At 38.7% G+C, this 19,366-nt stretch overlaps 9 protein-coding genes across 9 annotated transcripts; 6 read left to right on the plus strand and 3 right to left on the minus strand.

Moving 5' to 3' along the window:
• Window positions 1–1,858: 1,858 nt before the first annotated feature.
• On the plus strand, window positions 1,859–5,116 carry sts5 (cytoplasmic P body 3'-5'-exoribonuclease, Dis3L2-related; the record flags this gene model as incomplete). The annotated part of the gene is made up of 1 exon (XM_056183122.1): window positions 1,859–5,116. One exon carries the CDS (start codon window positions 1,859–1,861, stop codon window positions 5,114–5,116), a length of 3,258 nt encoding a protein of 1,085 aa, XP_056039574.1.
• An 868-nt stretch (window positions 5,117–5,984) lies between these two features.
• dpb3 (DNA polymerase epsilon Dpb3) lies at window positions 5,985–6,296 on the plus strand (the record flags this gene model as incomplete). Its single annotated transcript, XM_056183123.1, has 2 exons — window positions 5,985–6,104; window positions 6,153–6,296. The coding sequence occupies 2 exons, from the start codon at window positions 5,985–5,987 to the stop codon at window positions 6,294–6,296; spliced, it is 264 nt and encodes an 87-aa protein (XP_056039473.1).
• Window positions 6,297–7,217: 921 nt separating this feature from the next.
• On the plus strand, window positions 7,218–8,186 carry pgl1 (6-phosphogluconolactonase Pgk1; the record flags this gene model as incomplete). Its single annotated transcript, XM_056183124.1, has 2 exons — window positions 7,218–7,405; window positions 7,595–8,186. 2 exons carry the CDS (start codon window positions 7,218–7,220, stop codon window positions 8,184–8,186), a joined length of 780 nt encoding a protein of 259 aa, XP_056039472.1.
• A 617-nt stretch (window positions 8,187–8,803) lies between these two features.
• Window positions 8,804–9,691, plus strand: pef1 (cyclin-dependent protein kinase Pho85/PhoA-like Pef1; the record flags this gene model as incomplete). The annotated part of the gene is made up of 1 exon (XM_056183125.1): window positions 8,804–9,691. The coding sequence occupies one exon, from the start codon at window positions 8,804–8,806 to the stop codon at window positions 9,689–9,691; it is 888 nt and encodes a 295-aa protein (XP_056039623.1).
• A 1,129-nt stretch (window positions 9,692–10,820) lies between these two features.
• naa20 (NatB N-acetyltransferase complex catalytic subunit Naa20) lies at window positions 10,821–11,419 on the plus strand (the record flags this gene model as incomplete). The annotated part of the gene is made up of 2 exons (XM_056183126.1): window positions 10,821–10,898; window positions 10,952–11,419. The coding sequence occupies 2 exons, from the start codon at window positions 10,821–10,823 to the stop codon at window positions 11,417–11,419; spliced, it is 546 nt and encodes a 181-aa protein (XP_056039339.1).
• A 646-nt stretch (window positions 11,420–12,065) lies between these two features.
• On the minus strand, window positions 12,066–12,563 carry rpl1201 (60S ribosomal protein L12.1/L12A; the record flags this gene model as incomplete). The annotated part of the gene is made up of 1 exon (XM_056183127.1): window positions 12,066–12,563. The coding sequence occupies one exon, from the start codon at window positions 12,561–12,563 to the stop codon at window positions 12,066–12,068; it is 498 nt and encodes a 165-aa protein (XP_056038879.1).
• A 329-nt stretch (window positions 12,564–12,892) lies between these two features.
• sfc4 (transcription factor TFIIIC complex subunit Sfc4) lies at window positions 12,893–15,925 on the minus strand (the record flags this gene model as incomplete). Its single annotated transcript, XM_056183128.1, has 1 exon — window positions 12,893–15,925. One exon carries the CDS (start codon window positions 15,923–15,925, stop codon window positions 12,893–12,895), a length of 3,033 nt encoding a protein of 1,010 aa, XP_056039106.1.
• Window positions 15,926–16,386: 461 nt separating this feature from the next.
• On the plus strand, window positions 16,387–17,560 carry rml2 (mitochondrial ribosomal protein subunit L2; the record flags this gene model as incomplete). The annotated part of the gene is made up of 2 exons (XM_056183129.1): window positions 16,387–16,548; window positions 16,634–17,560. The coding sequence occupies 2 exons, from the start codon at window positions 16,387–16,389 to the stop codon at window positions 17,558–17,560; spliced, it is 1,089 nt and encodes a 362-aa protein (XP_056039809.1).
• Window positions 17,561–17,871: 311 nt separating this feature from the next.
• cbc3 (nuclear cap-binding complex variant subunit Cbc3) lies at window positions 17,872–18,632 on the minus strand (the record flags this gene model as incomplete). Its single annotated transcript, XM_056183130.1, has 3 exons — window positions 17,872–18,037; window positions 18,097–18,346; window positions 18,404–18,632. 3 exons carry the CDS (start codon window positions 18,630–18,632, stop codon window positions 17,872–17,874), a joined length of 645 nt encoding a protein of 214 aa, XP_056039854.1.
• Between the last annotated feature and the right edge of the window lie 734 nt (window positions 18,633–19,366).

A 19,366-nucleotide genomic window follows, 5' to 3' on the forward strand; every position in this document is an offset into this window, starting at 1 on the left:
GCCTGTAACGTAAATTCACAGATGGTCTTTTTCTAGTCTGACTTGTAAAATAAAAAAAGAAAGAACAAATATAAGAAAGTGTATGTTCCTTACGTTCACTTGGGGTACAGGTACGGTCGGGATGAACGATGAAAATTTTTTCAAAATATGACAAACATTCCTTTCACTGGTTTCCTCTTCCAATAATCCCGATGTAGTCAGCGATCGTATCTGAAGCTTTCGTATCAAGAAAAGAATTGACGCTTTTCTCCATTGCTGTTTTCACACCATTGCTTTATTTACTAGTGCAATGTGCTTGAACGTGCTAAATAGAGCGTAGAATCAATCAAAGAATAGAAGGAATTACTAAGAGGTATCTTGTTTTCTTTCAACTAGCTTTTCTCTTAATTTAATTTAAATTCGATTGTTCTTTTAATTGTCAATTTATAATTATTATATGAGCATTAGTTAGGATAGCTTTGCTGGCAGGGCTAATATACTTGTTTGATAACATATTCGTCAGTTTTACCGTACTGTTATTATATGTATATAAGTGAATTCAGTTAAAGCCACGTATTTAAACTTGGAAAGCAATTACCGTTGTATTCCGTTCACTTCATCCTTGCAGAGTGCATGCGATGGTATATCGTCTTACAGGAGGTAATGTATGGTCCATAGAATTTTCGTTTGAAACGCTTTCTCATGTCAAACTAATTTTTACTTCGTTCAACTTCTTCTCTGAAATTTTTTGCATTAGGGATTTTTCTTATTTTTGTTTTATTTTTATTGATTTTGGATTGTTTATTTATTTATATTTTTTACACAGCGTAACAGTTTACAGTTCCATATAGCAGATACCGAAGGCTAGTGGTGTTTGTAACAGGAATCCTCTTTTGTCTACGTCAGGACTTAAGCTGTCATCTGCCTACACCGAGCAATCTAGGACGCGAATGGTTTTCGCTATAACAGTACTATTTCGTTTGTTCAGCTTTAATAGAAATTGTTAAAATAAAGTTGGAATAAAAGCCTTAATAACAGCTGTATTCCTTGCTCTAGAGGAGACATTTTTTATTGGTTCTTCTCAACCTTCGTTCTCTCGTTTCATACCCATCATTCTACGTCTTTTTCTTCTCATTCTTTCGTTGTAAACTTCCCCCCAGCAGTCTCACGATCACAATATTCCTTTGTTCATTTCCTCTTTGCATTTGTCTACTTAAATAAGTTTGTGAGGTCAAAGTTCTCTTCAACTTTAATCAATCTCGTTAACGAACTTCCGGAAGCGAAACATTACTCCTTTTACATTTCGTTAAACCGGATAAAGAGTTATATCACATTTCATCAAAGGCTTTGCTAAACGAAAAGAAAGTAATCTTGTGAATTACGTCGTTCGATTTCTTTCAGGTGCAGTGAAAAAAAGTTTTCAGCGAAACGTTCTGCAGCTGATCTTCTTACCATTCACACCTTTTTTCTCCTATTCCTTTTGGGCAGTTTTTGACTTTCCCTGCCTTCTAAACCTTTTTTTTGGTGGGAAAATCATCACTTTGTAACTTCATCTTGTATTTCCCCTATTCTACGTCTTTTGTTTCGTTTTGGTACCTTTTTGTTGGCACTGTTTTAAATCTCATTTCCTTACATCTCCCTTCGTTTTCTTGTTTATTATTTTTTAACCAAGTTTATTCCCGAATAACCCTATCGCCAGTACAAACCCACTACGACTAGACAAACCTCGTGTTTTCTCCTATTTATCTTTGGTTAATTAATTGTTTTTAGATAGATTCTTTATTCCCTTGTTTGTGTCTTTCTATTTTCTTTCTCTGTTTTATATCGTTTACCATCTTTATTTTTCATTTTTGTCTTTTCTTTTTCCCTAGTTCGTGCCATGGGTGAAGAGTTTCAAAATGACTTTTCTTACAGGGTAAATCCGTTGCTTCAGGATTCGACCAATTTACAGGCCAGCCCTAATTTAATCAATAATGCTAGTTCTGCTAGTATGAACTCTCGTTTGGGCTCTGCTCAACCGGCTGTCTCTTCCGGCGCTTCTTCTTCCATGAATCGTCCAACCTGGCTCCCTTTGCAGCAACATATTCATCATTTACGTCATACGAGCCTTTTGCCGGCCGTGGAGTCTTCTTTTGTTCATGGTCATGGCCATGGTTCTGGTTCTGGTCACCGTCGAAGTGCTAGTGCTGGTATTAATGTGAACACTTCCATGTCCAATTCTTCTTCTTTTTCTCATCCCTCTTCTGCAAATTTTTACCCTCAAGTGACTCCAACCTCTTCTTTTTATCCTTCTAGCGTCTTTTCCACACCACCATCATCTGCTGATTCTTTCAATGCTAGTCCTACGGTCTCCTCCAAATATAACTTGGCTCCATCCAACGTCTCTCCCGTATTACCGAACGTTGCTAATAGTCCTCGTCGACATAGTAAAAGTCACAGTGTAAATACTGTCTCTTCTCCTGCCATGTCATCTTTACCTCCTTTATCCTCACATGCTTTGCCTTCCGTCCCCGTCAAAAACTCTCCTCTGCCGCCTTTGAATTCCGTTCCTCCCTTGTTGCGCCCTCAACCTCGGAATTTGGATGGTCGGTGGCGCCCTTCGGCATCTCAAAATAACAGTCCCACGCATTCTACCAACCCTTCCTTTTCCGGGAACATTGTAAATCAGCCTTCTTCCACTCTTCGTCCTGATGGAGGAGGACACAGACATCGACGGTCTACAGGAAGTTTGAGCGTCAATTCTTCAATACCATCCTCGAATAACTACCCGGTTGGTGGGCATGGTAATACTCGTAGAAACCTATTTTCTCCTTACCTACCTCAGTCATCAATCCCGTCCTTGCTGGCTGAACATCGCTTGATAACCGGCGTGCTGATTGTTAGCAAGAAAAACCGATCTGATGCTTTTGTCCATGTGAACGGTTTAGATGCAGAAGTTTTCATTTGTGGCTCCAAGGATAGAAATCGTGCTCTGGAAGGAGATGTTGTTGCCGTCGAACTCCTCGATGTTGAAGAGGTATGGGCCGGCAAACTTGAAAAAGAAGAAAATCGGCGTCGTAAGGATCCTATTTCCTCTAGGGGTTCTTTAGACAACCTAGGAACTGATTCCGTCCTATTTGAAGTCCCTCAGCGATCAGTAATTAAGGCTCGTGATGACGAGCAAGTAGAAGGCCAAACATTATTTCTGCTTGACCAAAAGCAGCTGAGTACTGAAGAAAAGCCCAGGTATGCTGGCCATGTCGTTGCAGTCTTGCAGCGGGCTCCGGGACAGGTGTTTTCTGGATCTTTGGGCATTTTGCGACCCAGCAGTGCTGCGAACAAAGAAAGACAAGGTTCTACTAATGCAAGTCAAGGTCCCACAACAGTTTCTGGAGAGAAACCCAAGATTGTCTGGTTCAAGCCTTCGGATAAGCGTGTTCCTTTAATTGCTATACCAACTGAACAAGCACCTTCAGACTTTTTAGAAAATGACCAAAAGTATTCCGATAGCCTCTTTTTAGCTTCTATAAAGCGTTGGCCTGTAACTTCCCTGCATCCTTTTGGAATGCTCGTAGGTGAGCTTGGTCCAATGAATTATATCGAATCACAAGTGGCTGCGCTCCTTCATGATACAGGTGCTCACACTGAGCCTTGGGAGGGTTCTGCCGCCGCTTCAGCGTCTTCTTCTTTAGATGCATTATCGAATGACTTTTTAAACAATACGAATCGAAGTGATTATCGCTCGGAAGATGTCTTTTTGTTCACTGGTCATAAGCGTCATGACAACCCCGTTTACTCGGATAACAACGTTGATGATTTTTCGAATCCCTTTGTTTCTTCTGCTTTTCATATTCGCCCAACTGGCAATGGCTATCACGTCGGTATTCACATCACAGATGTTTCACGCGTAATTGAACCAGGATCGCCGCTTGACCGTGAATTGCAGCGTCGTGGTAATACAGTAAGTTTATGTCAACGAACTGTTCCCTTATTTCCACCTGCCTTGGGAGATGCCCTCACGTTAAAAGAAGGTAAAGATTGCTACACAATTTCGTTATTGTTAGACGTCTCTTCTTCCGGAAAGATCCGGGGCACTTGGGTGGGCTGGGCAGTTATCCATCCTCGAAAGACTTACTCTATGGAAAAGGCGAATGAACTTTTGGAAACTGATCCTCGCTTGAAGTTGTTTAATGCTGTTAGTTCTCGTATTCGAGTTCATCATCTCGGCACTGATATTCCTTTGGATCGGTATTGCAAATTGTTCCGACGATGGGACGAAGAAAGTACCAGCTTTGATCCCAAGCAGACGAATCTTTTTGCGTCATCACCGGTAGAGGTTTTGCGTGAAACTCTTCTAGATGCCGCTAATCGAGCTGTGGCTGCCCACTTACGAAGAGAATTCCGCGACAACGCATTTTTGAGAGTACAAAAAATGCCAAGCCGTGAAAATTGTCGAATGTTGCAGAGTATGGCTGTTCAAATGGGTTGTGTATTAGATCTTTCAAGTCCGAAATCATTGCTGCGATCATTATGCTTGATTGATGATGATACAATTCGTAACATACTCCAACTTTGCTACTATAAGATCACACCTCGAGCAGTGTACGAAATGCCTAAGTACCGCCCCAATATAACTATGAACATGCTGAATATGACATTGGATGATGAGACAGATGATTTGACTCATTTCACTGAACCACTTGATAGATATGCTGATTTAGTTGTACATTATCAGCTGCAATTACTATTACAAGGAGAAAATGCGTCAGAAAAGCGTCTACGTGTTTGGTCTCAAGCAGCAAATGATATCAGTCGTCGACTTGTGATAAGCAAATTCGCACAAGAAACTAGTGTGCATGTCAAGATATTCAGTGAATGGATAGAGAAGCATCAACCTTGGCAGGATGGTGTTGTGTGCTTCATTGCTCCTTCATACTTCGATGTATTTTTCCCTGGTCTGGGGATGGAGAAGCGTGTTCATTTGGATCTATTAAACTTAATTCACGTTCGTTATGAAGAGGACCAGGGTGTACTATCGTTGTATAGTGAAGATGGAGCGGTGAAGGTTGTAAAATTGCTATGTCCCGTTCGGGTGAAGTTATTTACTCAACTTTCAACTCCTCCTTTGATAAATGTCTCTAAAGCGGAATTCAATTAGTTTGATTTTTAAGGTAAATCACCTAAGTCTAAAAAGATACATCACAGTCTTAATTCCGAAGTTTGTTGGTTAGAAGTTTACCATATAAAAATGCGGATGGGGTTTGATTCCGTTTGCATGCGTACTGACATTCACCAACACAACTTGCGTGTGTCTAATAAATTATACTGCACTAATTTTGTATTGCCAATTATAATGATAATGATTACTGAAAAACGCATTTATGTATATAAATTTTTATTTGGGTGTGAGAGTGCTTGCACATTCATTTATTCTGCTATATTGCAACCTTATGCTGTATGACTTTCTACACGATATGAGTAAGAGAGCTTTTTCACCAAAGATCGGCCAAAGGAAGCTGAATCTCGAAGACTCTGCGCTGTAATAAAGTCATAAGATACATTTGTAAATTGCAAACCATATCTATGTTTTCAAGCATATAAGCCTTTTAAATAGTATCAGAGAAACTCAAATGTTCTACACTAGTGTGGTATTTAAGCTTGCGGGATCTGGCTCAAAACTTAGTTGGCATTAAGGTCTATAGCATAGTAAAAACAAAAACAATTAAATGAACATGAATTATGATCTTTTACTTAACGTTACACATACAATTCCTTTCTTCCCTACCGGTCCTTTTTAAGTAGGTATGTTACTTGGGGTTACGAAACGAAGAAATACGCGTAGCACGAAAATCATTATTCTTCTTTTGCAAACCAACTGTAAAAACAACAGTCCTCATTAGAAGCACTCAAAAGAATGTTATTTGGGATTTAAGTTGGTTTTAAAGCACTGTATTTGATCGACTATTTTTCGTAGTTCCTTTATCCAACATCATTCTTCAAGTTTTAGTTCTTGCTAGTGTTATACAATGGAGAAGCCTCTTGGAAAAACTGTGCTGCCGCTAAGCAGGGTCAAAAAGATTATAAAACAAGACGAGGATATCCATTCCTGTTCCAACGCTTCTGCTCTTTTGGTGTCTGTTGCAACTGTACGTACTATTAATTATTTGTGACAAGCTAATCGTATTCATATGTAGGAGATGTTTATTCAAAAACTTGCAGACCAATCATTTCAATTGGCTAAATTACAAAAAAGAAAAGGTATTCAGTATCGTGACGTTGCTGATGTTGTTCGCAAAGACGATCAATTCGAGTTTTTGTCTGATTTATTCTCTCTTTAGCTAGTTATGGAATTTATTATGTGGTAAGTTATGAAATGAAAAGATGACAAACATGTCTCATCGCCGGCAAACATAAGTTTAAAAAAACAGTATTGCGTTTTCTAAAAAGTGCAAGTTCCAAAGGTTTGGCGCGTAGAAGCAACAAGACCATGTTTTTGTTAAACTTTCAGTTTATTTTCAAAATACTTGAAATAATGGTCTGAACCTTTAACATAGACATGACTGCGTATTATGCAAAGCATAAGAAGGGATACAGGCTTCAGAATGTTTGTCAAACAAAGAATCTCCAATTTGGGATTTGAAGAAGCATTAACTGATTCTTATTTCATGAAAAAATCGATGGTTGCAATTTGTAACATGTTAATTCTCTCAATTTTTTTTTTTTTTTTTTTTTTTTTTTTTTTTTTTTTTTTTTTTTTTTATTTACCGCATACTATTCTCTACTGCAAGTGGTACCACCATATTGTAATTTTTAAACAAACCTTTATGGTATTTTACAAATCTCAATATCCTTTCTACCTCTGGGGGTTCAGCTTTTCAAACATCAAACTCTCAAGCGCAACAAAGGTACCCTAGAGCTTGTCATAATTTCTCAATTCTTTTCTCTACAGTTCTACTATCGATACATTTGAGTGAACTCTTCCATAGTGTTCTAGGTGGAAGGAGCTAAGAAGACAAGCTGGCACCTTCTTGAGTAAGAATACCATGTTTCTGATCGGATAGAGTTTCGCAACCATTCAAAGATTTGCTACCCAAAGACAAAAGATTAAACTTTTTTTTTTTACAACAATCATCAGATATAAATTTCTCACTGTATCCTGTTTACAGCGAGAAATTACATCATACCTTACTGAGTATCCCAACTTATAAAATGGACAGGTGATCAGGTTCTGTACACAGCAAACTTTTTCAGCAGTCGTTATGTCAGTTTACTCGTTTTCTGAAGGCAGCTCCGTTGCCAAAGCTCTTGGACAATATGTCAAAAGTAAATATGATACTGCCATGGCAAAGCACGGAAGATTCACTTTGGCTTTGAGCGGTGGTAGTTTACCCAAGGTCCTTGCTGAAGGATTATCACAACAGAAAGACAATATTGATTTTTCCAAATGGTAAGCTATTGAAAAAAAAACTTCTTTTCTTCCTGTTGAACGAAAAAAAAGAGATCTTAATACGGTCTTAATACGGTTCACGGTGTGAACATGCATTCGTTTTTCTTTCTTCCTAAAGAACAATTATTGAAACTTTAGAAGAAATGCTCTCATTCTGCAAAGTTTGTACGGTTTACTAACAAGCAACAGGGAAATTTTCTTCGCTGATGAACGTATTGTTCCATTGGAAGATGAAAATTCAAACTATGCACTTTGCAAAGAAGTTTTGTTTGATGTGCTACCTGGCTTTGTACCTGAACAAATACATACCATTGATACTAAATTCTTGAAACAGAATCCCTTGGATTCCCAGGCTGTTGCTGATGAATATGAAAAGCAATTGGTTCACGTCTTTGCAAATGCCTCTACTGTGAAGGTACCCGTGTTTGACTTAATGTTGTTAGGTTGTGGTCCTGATGGTCATACTTGCTCTTTATTTCCTGACCACGAGCTTTTGGACGAAGACGTTGCCTGGGTCGCTCCAATTACTGACTCTCCCAAACCTCCAAAGGAACGTATTACTTTGACCATTCCTGTCGTTACCCATGCTTTATCTGTTGCTTTTGTAACCACCGGCGCTGCCAAGCAGGACATATTGCCTGTTGTTATTGAAGATACTACATCCAAATTGCCTTCTGCTTTGATTTCTCGTGCTCATCCTGATCGAATTAGCTGGTTTTTGGATGACGATGCTTCTGCTAAACTCGACAAATCCGTTTTACGTGTTTTTCCCTTTCAATAAATGTTTATGAGTGATATGATCAAAATAAACCTCTTATTTTGATCTTAAAGAATGTATAATTGCCTTTGTTAGTTTTACGATTTTGTTAGATAACCAAGTCTTTCCGGAGTCTGTTTTAAATAGTATATTTGGTAGTTTACGGATTTGAATAAAGATTTAGGGCCAATTTCTGTTTATATTTTCCATACGACTGTCTATAAAACTTTTTACATCTTCATTGGAATTTGTACCCTTGTTGCATGTCGAAAACCGTGTGGGCATATATGTATCATTCTTCATCGCTTTTTCTTGTTGATGTGTGTACCTTATGTAGTATAACACTTTGATTATTTTTACTACCTAACTCTATATCATTATGAATGCTCTGCACACATACAGAATAGATTTATCATATGCCCTAAATTATGTTCGAAAAAGGAGAATAAAAAATCATCAAACAAAATAAAAGAAATGCTTCTAAAATATCTGGCTTTCTTTAGACTTTTGTGGTCCTTTTGTTCATGATGTTTCAGCCTTGTTCGGTCAATGTTCTTTTTTGTACCTTGACTAAACCAAAGCAAAGAATTTTGCTATGTCCTCCGCCATGAACTATCAAAGACTGGAAAAATTAGGTAAGAATGAAAGAAACCTTCTTAATTTTGTTACAGAAAAAAGCTGACAGGACAGGCGAGGGAACGTATGCAAACGTTTATCGAGCACAAAACCGCACGACGGGCGAAGTCGTTGCTCTTAAAATCATCCGAATTGACCCGGAAGAAGGAACACCTAGCACGGCGATTCGAGAGATTAGCCTTATGAAGGAGCTTCGACATCCGAACATCATGTCGCTGATTGACGTTTTACATACGGATAATAAGCTAATGCTTGTCTTTGAGTATATGGAAAAGGATTTAAAAAAGTATATGGATGCTTATGGAAATCAGGGAGCTTTAAGCCCAGTTGAGGTAAAGAATTTCACTAGGCAATTGCTAAGTGGAATTGCATTCTGCCATGAAAATCGTGTACTACACCGAGACTTGAAGCCTCAAAACCTTCTCATCAATAACAGAGGTGAATTAAAATTAGCAGATTTTGGGCTCGCTAGATCTATCGGTATTCCTGTAAACACTTTCTCAAACGAAGTCGTTACACTTTGGTATCGTGCCCCTGATGTCTTGTTGGGTTCGAAAGCTTACAATACTTCCATTGATATTTGGTCAGTTGGTTGCATCATGGCTGAAATGGCAACTGGACGTCCTTTGTTTGCTGGCTCTAATAATGAAGATCAATTGCTTAAAATCTTTCGTCTCCTAGGAACACCTACTGAGCAGACATGGCCTGGCATATCCCTTCTCCAAGACTATAAAACTACATACCCTCTGTATAAAAGCCAAGATTTGAATCACTTGATACCCCATTTTGACCCTCTTGGTTTAGATCTTCTCAGAAGAATGCTTCGCCTTCAGCCAGAACTTCGTATCACTGGTCAAGATGCCTTACAGCATGCCTGGTTCTTAACTCCTTAAACTATGTCAACATTTTCTTTGCATTTGAAAGTGTTCATTCTAGTCCCTTCTTGGTTTCTGTTTTCTTTTCATGATATCCTTAACGGTCGATTTGCATAGTAGTATTCACTCACGTGTACGCGACAGTTTATCTGACTACGAGAATACGATATTTCTTTTCCATTAATTATTTTGTGAATGGTTGATGTTTACACACATACATCACGACAGGGTGTCTCTTCATTCCCCGTTGTTTAGTTTTCCTACCTTTTTTTTTCTGTTAGTACGTCTATCGTGCAGGCACTTGATATACTTTTAAGAAAAACTAGAAGCTTATCGTTAATTTTTGTTACGAATGCTAAATTGAAAAATTTTCACGAACCGTACTTATATGTTTCTCTATTTTTTTAAAGGGTCGCCAAAAAGTGGTACCAATGCTTACAACTTGTTAAGATCAAATACGGGTTGGTTAGTTGCCTGATTCATTTGGTGTCTTCCATTACTTACTTTCTGTTAGCTTTTTGTTTGTCTTCTCTGGAAATTATATGTGATGATGACTGAGTATAAGAGAGCATGAAACCTAAGACTGACATTGTTTGAAGATAAGGTTACTTTAAGTTTATATTAGAAGAGGAAAAGTTAATTCTAAGCATAGAATGGGGAAGGCTCACTAAGTTGAATCCATTCAATTATGTAGGTCTCTGATTTCGAGGTTGTTAGGTTCATATTTATTATAGGTTCTTCTTTTCCTTCTAATACGGTTCACTATCCTTTTTCGTTGTTCCTCATTCTTAATAATTAATTCATTACTAGTTCAACATCACAAGTATACAACAATAGAAGTATTTGAGGTATGGGCTTGTGTCCATCATTCGCATTTCAGGTTAAAAACGCTCCCTCCATATTATTCTTACTACTAAAGACAAGAAATAACTAAACATAAGTCGAGTTTCTTTTTCGTTCCATAAATCTTCTTCCTGCTTTTGGCCAAGAACTACTCACAAAAAAGATAAATTTTCAAATGATTTAAATATGTGTACCTATTCCTGTCATAGGAAGCTTCTACTGTGTTGAACTCTCAAATGTTAGATTTCATTACTGACTTTTTTTGTTAACACCAACTTGCAGATTTGACTGTCGTTTCTGGAAAATGGCGGATACTCGCAAATTTAAAGCTACGGATTTATTTAAATTTAACAACATTAATCTGGATCCTCTAACTGAAACTGTATGTTGACAATGAAAGCGATATTTTCAAATTAAGTACTGACCGTGTGAAAGTTCAATATTTCGTTTTACTTGTCATATTTAAACAAATGGCCGAGCTTGTGTGTTGCTCAAGAGTCAATTGCTTCAACAAATAGCTCTTTAATGGGTTACATTATTGGAAAATCAGAAGGAAAGGGGACCGATTGGCATACGCATGTTACAGCTATCACAGTTGCACCCAGTTCTCGAAGGCTAGGATTGGCAAAGACAATGATGGACTACCTAGAAACTGTAGGGGAATCTGAAAAAGCGTACTTTGTTGACCTGTTTGTTCGAACCAGCAATGCTTTGGCAATCAATTTTTATAGAGGACTGGGTTATTCCGTATATCGCCGAGTAGTTGGGTATTATAGCAATCCTTATGGGAAAGATGAAGATTCATTTGACATGCGAAAGCCTCTTGCTCGAGACACGAATCATCAGAGTGTTCGTGAAAACGGAGAGCATTTTAATTGTAGTCCTGCCGACGTTGTCTTCTAAATAGATCTGTTAGCAATGAAGCAATAGGGGACGCTATTATAATAAAAATAAAAATATTCTAAATTAAACTGGCTTTTCCAGAAGTTGTTATGTACCAGCTGCTTCCCATTTGTATGGCCAAATACTTGCCTATATGAATTCCAACTGACTTATATATTGCTGATTACTTTCACCCCCAATGTAATTTTTGAAAAGACAAATCTATTCTTCATTCTCGTCATTTGCTACCCTTAGCAGTCGCTTTACTTGAACAAACTTTCTAATTGCTGAACTCTTGAACTGTAAAAATAGACAATAGTATAATCATTAACGGATATGGATATATATATCACTAATTTTATATGTTCGAAGCATGGAAGCGACAAGCTCCACGATAGAAAAGCACGCCAATTTCCACTTCTTCTTATTCTAGGTTGGGATAAAATTGACCAGAGGTATAATGAAACCAAACTGATCAGAGTGTTCCAACCATGTCCTTAGACAGGTTTAAAAAAAATAGTTTACTATAAAGCGCAGAAATAAAGGTTTGATGTAAATCAAAGTCACCCTTTAATTATGTACAAAAGTTTCACTACGAACTCTCAATACTTACGACACCAAAAAATGGAACCTTTGTAAGAATGATATTTTGTACCAAAGTGCCAGCTTACTCTTGAGGGATCTCAATGTCACCACTGTCAATCTCCTTTTGAACATCATGAGGGTTCTTACCTTCAACGGTGCAACCGACGGAGAAAGCAGTACCGAGGACCTCCTTAACAGTACCAGAAAGTTCCTTGGCAAGAGACTTGAAGCGCATAGTACGTGCAACTTCAACAATCTCGTCAATAGAAACGTTACCAGAGTGGACAACGCCCTTGTCCTTCTTCCTGTCACGAGCGGGCTCCTTCAAAGCCTTGATAACCAAAGCGGAGGCGGAAGGAACGACGGAGACGGCGGCTTGACGGTTTTGGATGGTCAACTTGACGGTAACACGAAGACCCTTCCAGTCCTTAGTAGCCTTGGCGATATCTTCACCAACCTTCTTAGGAGACAAACCCAAGGGACCAATCTTAGGAGCAAGAGTAGAACCACCGGCAACTTCACCACCGACGGCTCTCATGATTACGGTCTTCACTTCATTGGGATCGAACTTGGGAGGCATCTTGGGTTGTGGCTATGGGATCAAATTGGCCTTGTCTGAACTTTGCCAAAGGTAAAGCGAAACAACAGTCACTAACCCTACCCCAAAGTGTTTTCATATTACTGAATATTAAACAAAATTAGACAAAAGAGGTAAACTTATAAAATGGCCCTGTTACGATACATCGTACGTAAAATGTAAAAATTACAATTTTTATTAAACGATCCTTTCATTAAACTGCCTCTTAAAATTTTGTAAAGGAAATGTAGAAATTAAACAAAATAGATAGACTATTAAACTATATTACGAAACAACCCCCAATTGAAAATGGTCACTTTGAAACTGGGATATTACAAAGCTAAATACTGTTTAGTTACTTCAAAAGCCAGATTCAAGTTTCCACTAGATATATATATAAGCCGAATATTATAAGCAGCTTCGTAGGCAAAATCATAGGTAGGATTAACCCTGCTTCCTTCTTTCTGTTGTACCGTCAAGTCGTTTACGGTTCCCATAGGCGATAATTCTAATACCTTTTCATAATATTGTACAGCATGGTGTTCCAATCCAAGAAAATGGTAAGCTTTTGCCAAATTATAAAGAGCCTCCTGCTTCTCTCCTATGCCAATTTTGGATCGTAAATCATAATAGTGATATAAAAATGTGAACCCCTGTAGAATCTGATAGTGTCGATTATCGGAAAGCCTTTGCATAGCACGATGAATATAAGCCAAGCCAATAGATAGGTTTGTCATTGGACAGTCTGGATTCATCACATAAGCTCGACTATAATAATTGATTGCTGGAATCCAACTCCTACTACGGGCCATAATATGCCCATAAAGTAAGAACAGAATAGGATCGTAAGATGTAGGCACCGTTGCCAGTCCGTCTTCATTCTTCGATAAGGTAGCAGCACCAGGAACGGAAGACTTGCTCATTAGTTGATCCATTAGTTTTACTAGACGAAGCAAAAACTTTTGATTAGCGCTGTCCACGAACGTTCGAGAGCATTCATAACCGGAACTTAGTATACCGGAAAAAAGTCTGTATGTGTCTTGACGAAACTGGAAACTCGTGAATGTCCATCGGAGAGGACCGAGTGCTGTTTGAGAATCTCTAGCGTGAATAGCACATGCCAGCATGCACCACCGCAGATTCTGACGCTTTAATGGATCCTGTTCAAACACAGGAGTAGCCATACCTGCTTTTAAAACTTCATAAGCCTGTTTTACTGTTCCAGACTTGACTTCTTGAAGTGCGTATTGTACAAAAAGCTGAAACCAAGCGTCGATAGAAACATCACGAAACATTTTTGTATGTAAAACCGTTTCCAAGCCGACGTCGCCCCATTTTGAATGAGTGATTGAGTCATTAAGTCGATTAATCATATTCATAAGTTGCTCCTTTAGCGAATGGATTCGTACATGTCTTGTTAGCAAATTAGTTTTTGATCTCGCTTTTCGCTCATTTGGATATAGAGCTTTTGTGTTTACAAATTCATCGATTAATTCGGATGCAATGTTCATCCAAAGAAGTGTTTCGAAACTTGTCGAGTCAACTTGTAAGTTTTCAAACAATGCACCAAGTTTTTCAAACCTTCTTTGAGTATGTTCGGTTTTCCAGATCTTGTACTGTCGTGCTTCTTCCCTGGATCGGCTAATTTGAGCCCGCTTTTCCCATCCGTCTTGTGGTAATCTCTGTTTATTGATGAGTAATCGAGAACCAAGATCGCTTTCACGACCCGTTAATTCCATGGTTCCCTTCTCATTTTCAGGTGTCGCTTTTTGAAGTTCTATTATACTAGTAACAATTGCCAGCGCTGCATCGCGATTATCCTGTAGCTCATTGATCTCGGCCAGTTTCACAAGCGCATTGATATTATTATTGTCTACAAGTAAAATAGCTTCCATGCATTGTTGTGCATGTTCAAATTCCTTTAATTCGAGATAGCAAAGACCCATATCAAACCAGAGCTGGATGTTTTGAGCAGGACCATGGCCACTCAAAAGTATGTAATATTCCAATGCCAAATCTAAGCGCTCAATCTCCATATAGGCTTTTGCAATATTGTTCAAAACAACCGAGATGTACTCAAGAGGAAGGGTTTTTATTATAGAAAAATGGTGGGCAGCTTCTTCAAGTTCGCCAATCTTAATCCTTGCGATTCCCAGTTTAGCTCTTAGTAGATAAGGTAGATGATATGTTTCTTCAGAATTTTCTTGTAAGGATGAAGCATCAAACTTCCTCCGTCTTTCATCTATATCCCACTCACGATCGTCATCGTAGTCGTCCCAATGGACTTCTGATTTCCTTCCACGAAACCAGCGTACACCTCGATTAATGAGCTGAATAGCATTAGACCATTGATGATCTAATAGCAAAAGTTCAGCATAAAGATTCAAGGCGGGTAAATCAAAAACGCCTTTGCCGACAGGTGGTACTGGGTACTGATAATAATGCGCCCAGGAAGTTTCAAAAGCATTAAGAGCTTCACCGGGAGTACGAATTCTTATATATACCTCAGCCAGATGCTTTAACAAAGATACATCAAAAGGAGAAGAAGGAAGCAGTTGTCGAAACCCCTCGGCAGCTTTTTTTAATGATCCATGATCCTTATTTAAAATAGATCTGTTGAAAATGTACTCATTAAGTAAACTTTCTTTGGTTGGTTTTGCTAAGATTCCACGAGAATAACAATAATCTGCTTGATCCCAAAATTCTAAACTTTCGCTAAGATGCGCGCAGGTGGCCCACAATTCATGATCCTTTGGCTTGAGATGAGCTGCAGCCATCCAAGCAATCAAACACTTTTCAATATTAACCTTCTCGTTACCTCTCTGACGATGACATTCGCCCAACATTTTCCAAGCGGCAATCACATTGTTATCAATGCGAACAATTTCTTCAGCAATTTTTTGTGCCTCTGCAAAGTTCCCCTCTTGAGCGAATAACCGATTTGCCAGACTCAATAATTGCTGAACTTCAACAGAGGGAAGCATGTCCGCACGACTTACACGACCACGACCTCGAGAGCTTTTCTTAGCACGTCTAAAGCCAACAGCTGCTTTCAAGTCTTCCTCCCATTCATTGTCATCAGCCTCAGAATCTTTCTGTGTAGACGTTTTGTCAAGTGTGGATGAAGCTTCTTCTTCGCTCTCAGCTTGCTCTGACTCTTCGTCAGACCAAAGGCCGGCTGTATTTAAAGCATCAGTATCCCCTACAAACGCTTCATCATTATAATCAAATCGCCCAGACTCGTCAACGAAGTCATTAATATATCCATTCAAATATTGCACCTCTTCATCCATCGGTTCGACAGTAGAGCTATTCACATCATCCACACTGGAATCTAAAAGGGTATCGGCTTCATTCTCATCCATGATTTGCAAAATTATGTATGCTGAAACATAATTTTTAGGACGTTGGCTGTTGGCAAACTGGCCACACACAACACGGTCTTCAAGCACACAGATTCACCGTCTTATTGTATCGAATAGTATGAGTCATAATCACTTATAAAAAGAAAGATGAAGTCGTTATAGATGAACCTCAAAAGCCTTTTCTTTTTTTCGCCCTTACATTTCAGATCCTGCATTATCATTTCTCAAAAATGAATGGTAGAATCATTATTAAATGAGAAATTCTCCAAATTTGATATAAAAAAAGCAAAAGAAGCTTTATTTTCATCAATCTTTGACTGCAAATGGTTTGTTTACTAACGCTCCCTAACACGTTTGTATCTCCGATTTTACAGAATCTTACAATTTGTTAAATAGCTACACCCAAGGAACTTGACTTTAGAGAAGTTGCTTTCTGCCTTATAAACATACGACATATCCATATGTTGAGAGTGTCCCAATTTTGGGGATCTATAAGCCCGTTTCGGAGCTGCCCGAGAATTCTTCGATATGCCTCTACAGCTCCGAACGGTGCAGAATTCTTGGCTGACAACGAGCGGCCAATCGACACAAGTTTATTGTTTCGAGAGAAAACAAAATTTCAGGTACGGATTGTCTTTTCATTAATTTAATTAGTACCGCTTGTGTTACGTTTTTCTTTTTTGGCTAGCTAACCTCTGCTTTTTACAGCTAAAAAAATACAAACCCATCTCCCCTGGTCTACGACATTTGCAGCGTCCCATTACGGAGAATTTATGGAAGAAAGGTCCTTACCGTCCATTGACAGAAGCCAAGCGCAAAACGGGAGGTAGAAACGATAGCGGTCGAATTACTGTGCGACACATTGGCGGTGGACACAAGCAAAGAATTCGACTTGTTGACTTCAAACGGGTTTCTCCTGGACCGTGTAAGGTATTACGGATTGAGTACGATCCTGGTAGGAGTGGACATATCGCCTTGATTGAAAGTTTGGACGAAGAAAAGCGGAAAAGTTACATTTTAGCTTGTGATGGCCTTCAAGCTGGTGACACCGTAGAAAGCTTCCGCAATTTAATGGCGCTGGATAAGGACGGAAAGCTTCCGGTATTGAATTCTACTCTAGCTACTGAATTAGAGGACGGAACGTTTGCTTCTCGTAACCTTAAACCAGGAAATTGTTTTCCTTTGCGTCTAATTCCAGTTGGTACTATAATTCACGCTATTGGCGTTCAACCTGGCCAAAAAGCAAAGTTGTGCAGATCTGCTGGTTCAAGTGCTCGACTCATTGCGTTCAATGACAAAAAGTATGCAATTGTGAGATTACAAAGTGGTGAAGAACGGAGGATTTTAGCCACTTCTTTTGCTACAATTGGAACAGTCAGTAACATTTACTGGCAACACAGACAACTAGGAAAGGCAGGACGTTCCCGTTGGCTTGGTATCCGTCCTACGGTGCGTGGTACAGCCATGAACGCTTGCGATCACCCTCACGGAGGTGGTGGAGGTAAAAATATCGGTAACAAGCCATCTCAATCACCTACTGGTGTTTTGGCTAAGGGAGGCTACAAGACTCGTAAGGGCAAAAATGTGAATAAGCTTCTTGTTCGCAGCCGCCCTCGTGGTAAAGATAAACGCTAGACAATGGCACATGCATATCTAAAGATATAATTCTTTACACTTTTGTAAATCTGACTTTCCTCCAAGCCCAGCTGGGTGTTTCACATGGATGTTTGAAGCAAAGCTTTGGCGATTTGAAGGAATCAGCTTTCATTTTTATTATGTAACGCATTCCTCTCCGAAACTTCTTTAATCTTTCTTTTTAATAAATTCTACACCCTTTTACATTCAAAATAAAATTGACAGTTCCGTTTTCGTTCAACGACTTATGAGTAGCAATTTATAGAGACAACAACAGTTTGCATTGATATCATTAAGCCGTAAGTGTATCGCTATGTGTCCGATTTCTTTTTTAATCTTCTGTTTCTTCTACGTTTTCGTTCTGCCGCAGGACTAGCGGAAATTCGTTCTAAGAGAGAGAGCTGCGAGACTTTGGGGCCAATTCGTTTGCGAAGGGGATTTGATACTTCTTTTGTATCTTCGTTTTCTGGAGAATTTCTTGATATCAATTAGTAACGATTATACCATTTTCAATCAGTAGATTAGAGGTACCATACCTTTGTGAAGGAGATGATCGATCCTTCTCGTGAGGGTCCCCGTGAAATAGGTAATAACGGGAATATAGATGAGCACTTTTTACTTTTTTGTCCTTGTATCTCGCATAACGTATTTGATACGAGGAGGAGGGAAGACTTGGACAAGGTTTCATAGGGTGTTCAGCATAGTCATCGAATTCAGAAATTGGCTCAGAAATGAGTAAATAAAGAGCCCTTCGAGCAACGTCTTCATCCGGAAATACCAAGTTGCCTGTAAGGTGGTTAGTACCTTTCTCACATAGACAACGACTTTGTGATCGTGTCTTACATTCATTATCGTTAATCCATTCGATCACACATTCATGCTCAGGAACATAGGTGGATACAAACTCTTTAATTTGTGCTTCTGACATAAAATCCACCCCAGAAACATGGAGGGCTGTTTTTCGTAACGCCAAATCATCCGGTTCCTCAGCAGGATTCTCATTCACGATAGTAGGGCTCTCTGTAGGAATCCGATCCTCAGGTATTGGTGCATTATGTTCTTCTATATCCATGAATGATTCGTGACCGATTTCGCGTTTTGCAAAACGATTGTTTTTGTTATTATGCGAATTTGGTCAAATAGTGAAGGATGGTCACTTTTCTTATATGGCAAGTACAAAAGAAAAAGAATAAATCGTGAAATAATGATGAAGGTATTATAAATCTTTATTACGCTACATAAAAACTATAAGCTTGAAATGCGGGTTTCGTTTTGTTTGTCCCTTTATAATTGATTCTTGGCTGGGCATGGAAAACCACTTCACTAGCTCGTTGAACTAAGCCTGCCATGCTTGGCTGAAGCATAGGAAGAGAGTACAAGGACCTCTTTAAAGTCGAGATTAAAACTGGGTATGCTCTTCATTAGAATCACTTCCACTCAATCCCATCAATGGAGCCAGGATCATCTGTATAACTGAGACCACGGTAACTGGTTAGAGAATTTGATTCTCCCAATATTAGCACCCTATACATGGACAGATCACTGATCTTTTACTATACATATGAGTTATATTAAGAATGTAAACAAAGGAGTAACAAAAGAAAGCTTTTTGTTTACCTTTTTAATGAAACCCATGGTAAACGCCTTATTAGGATTTACGAAAACCAACAAAACAAAACAAAAAAGCCCATGTAAACAGTACAATAGCTAAAACCATTAATAAACCGGGGTTTTTTTCACTTTGGCATTCAAATTGATTTGTATCTGAAATATCCTGTTCTATTGGATACTTTTTCGCTATACATT

Source organism: Schizosaccharomyces osmophilus, chromosome 3 (genome assembly GCF_027921745.1).
Source record: "Schizosaccharomyces osmophilus chromosome 3, complete sequence".
Classification (NCBI taxonomy): domain Eukaryota; kingdom Fungi; phylum Ascomycota; class Schizosaccharomycetes; order Schizosaccharomycetales; family Schizosaccharomycetaceae; genus Schizosaccharomyces; species Schizosaccharomyces osmophilus.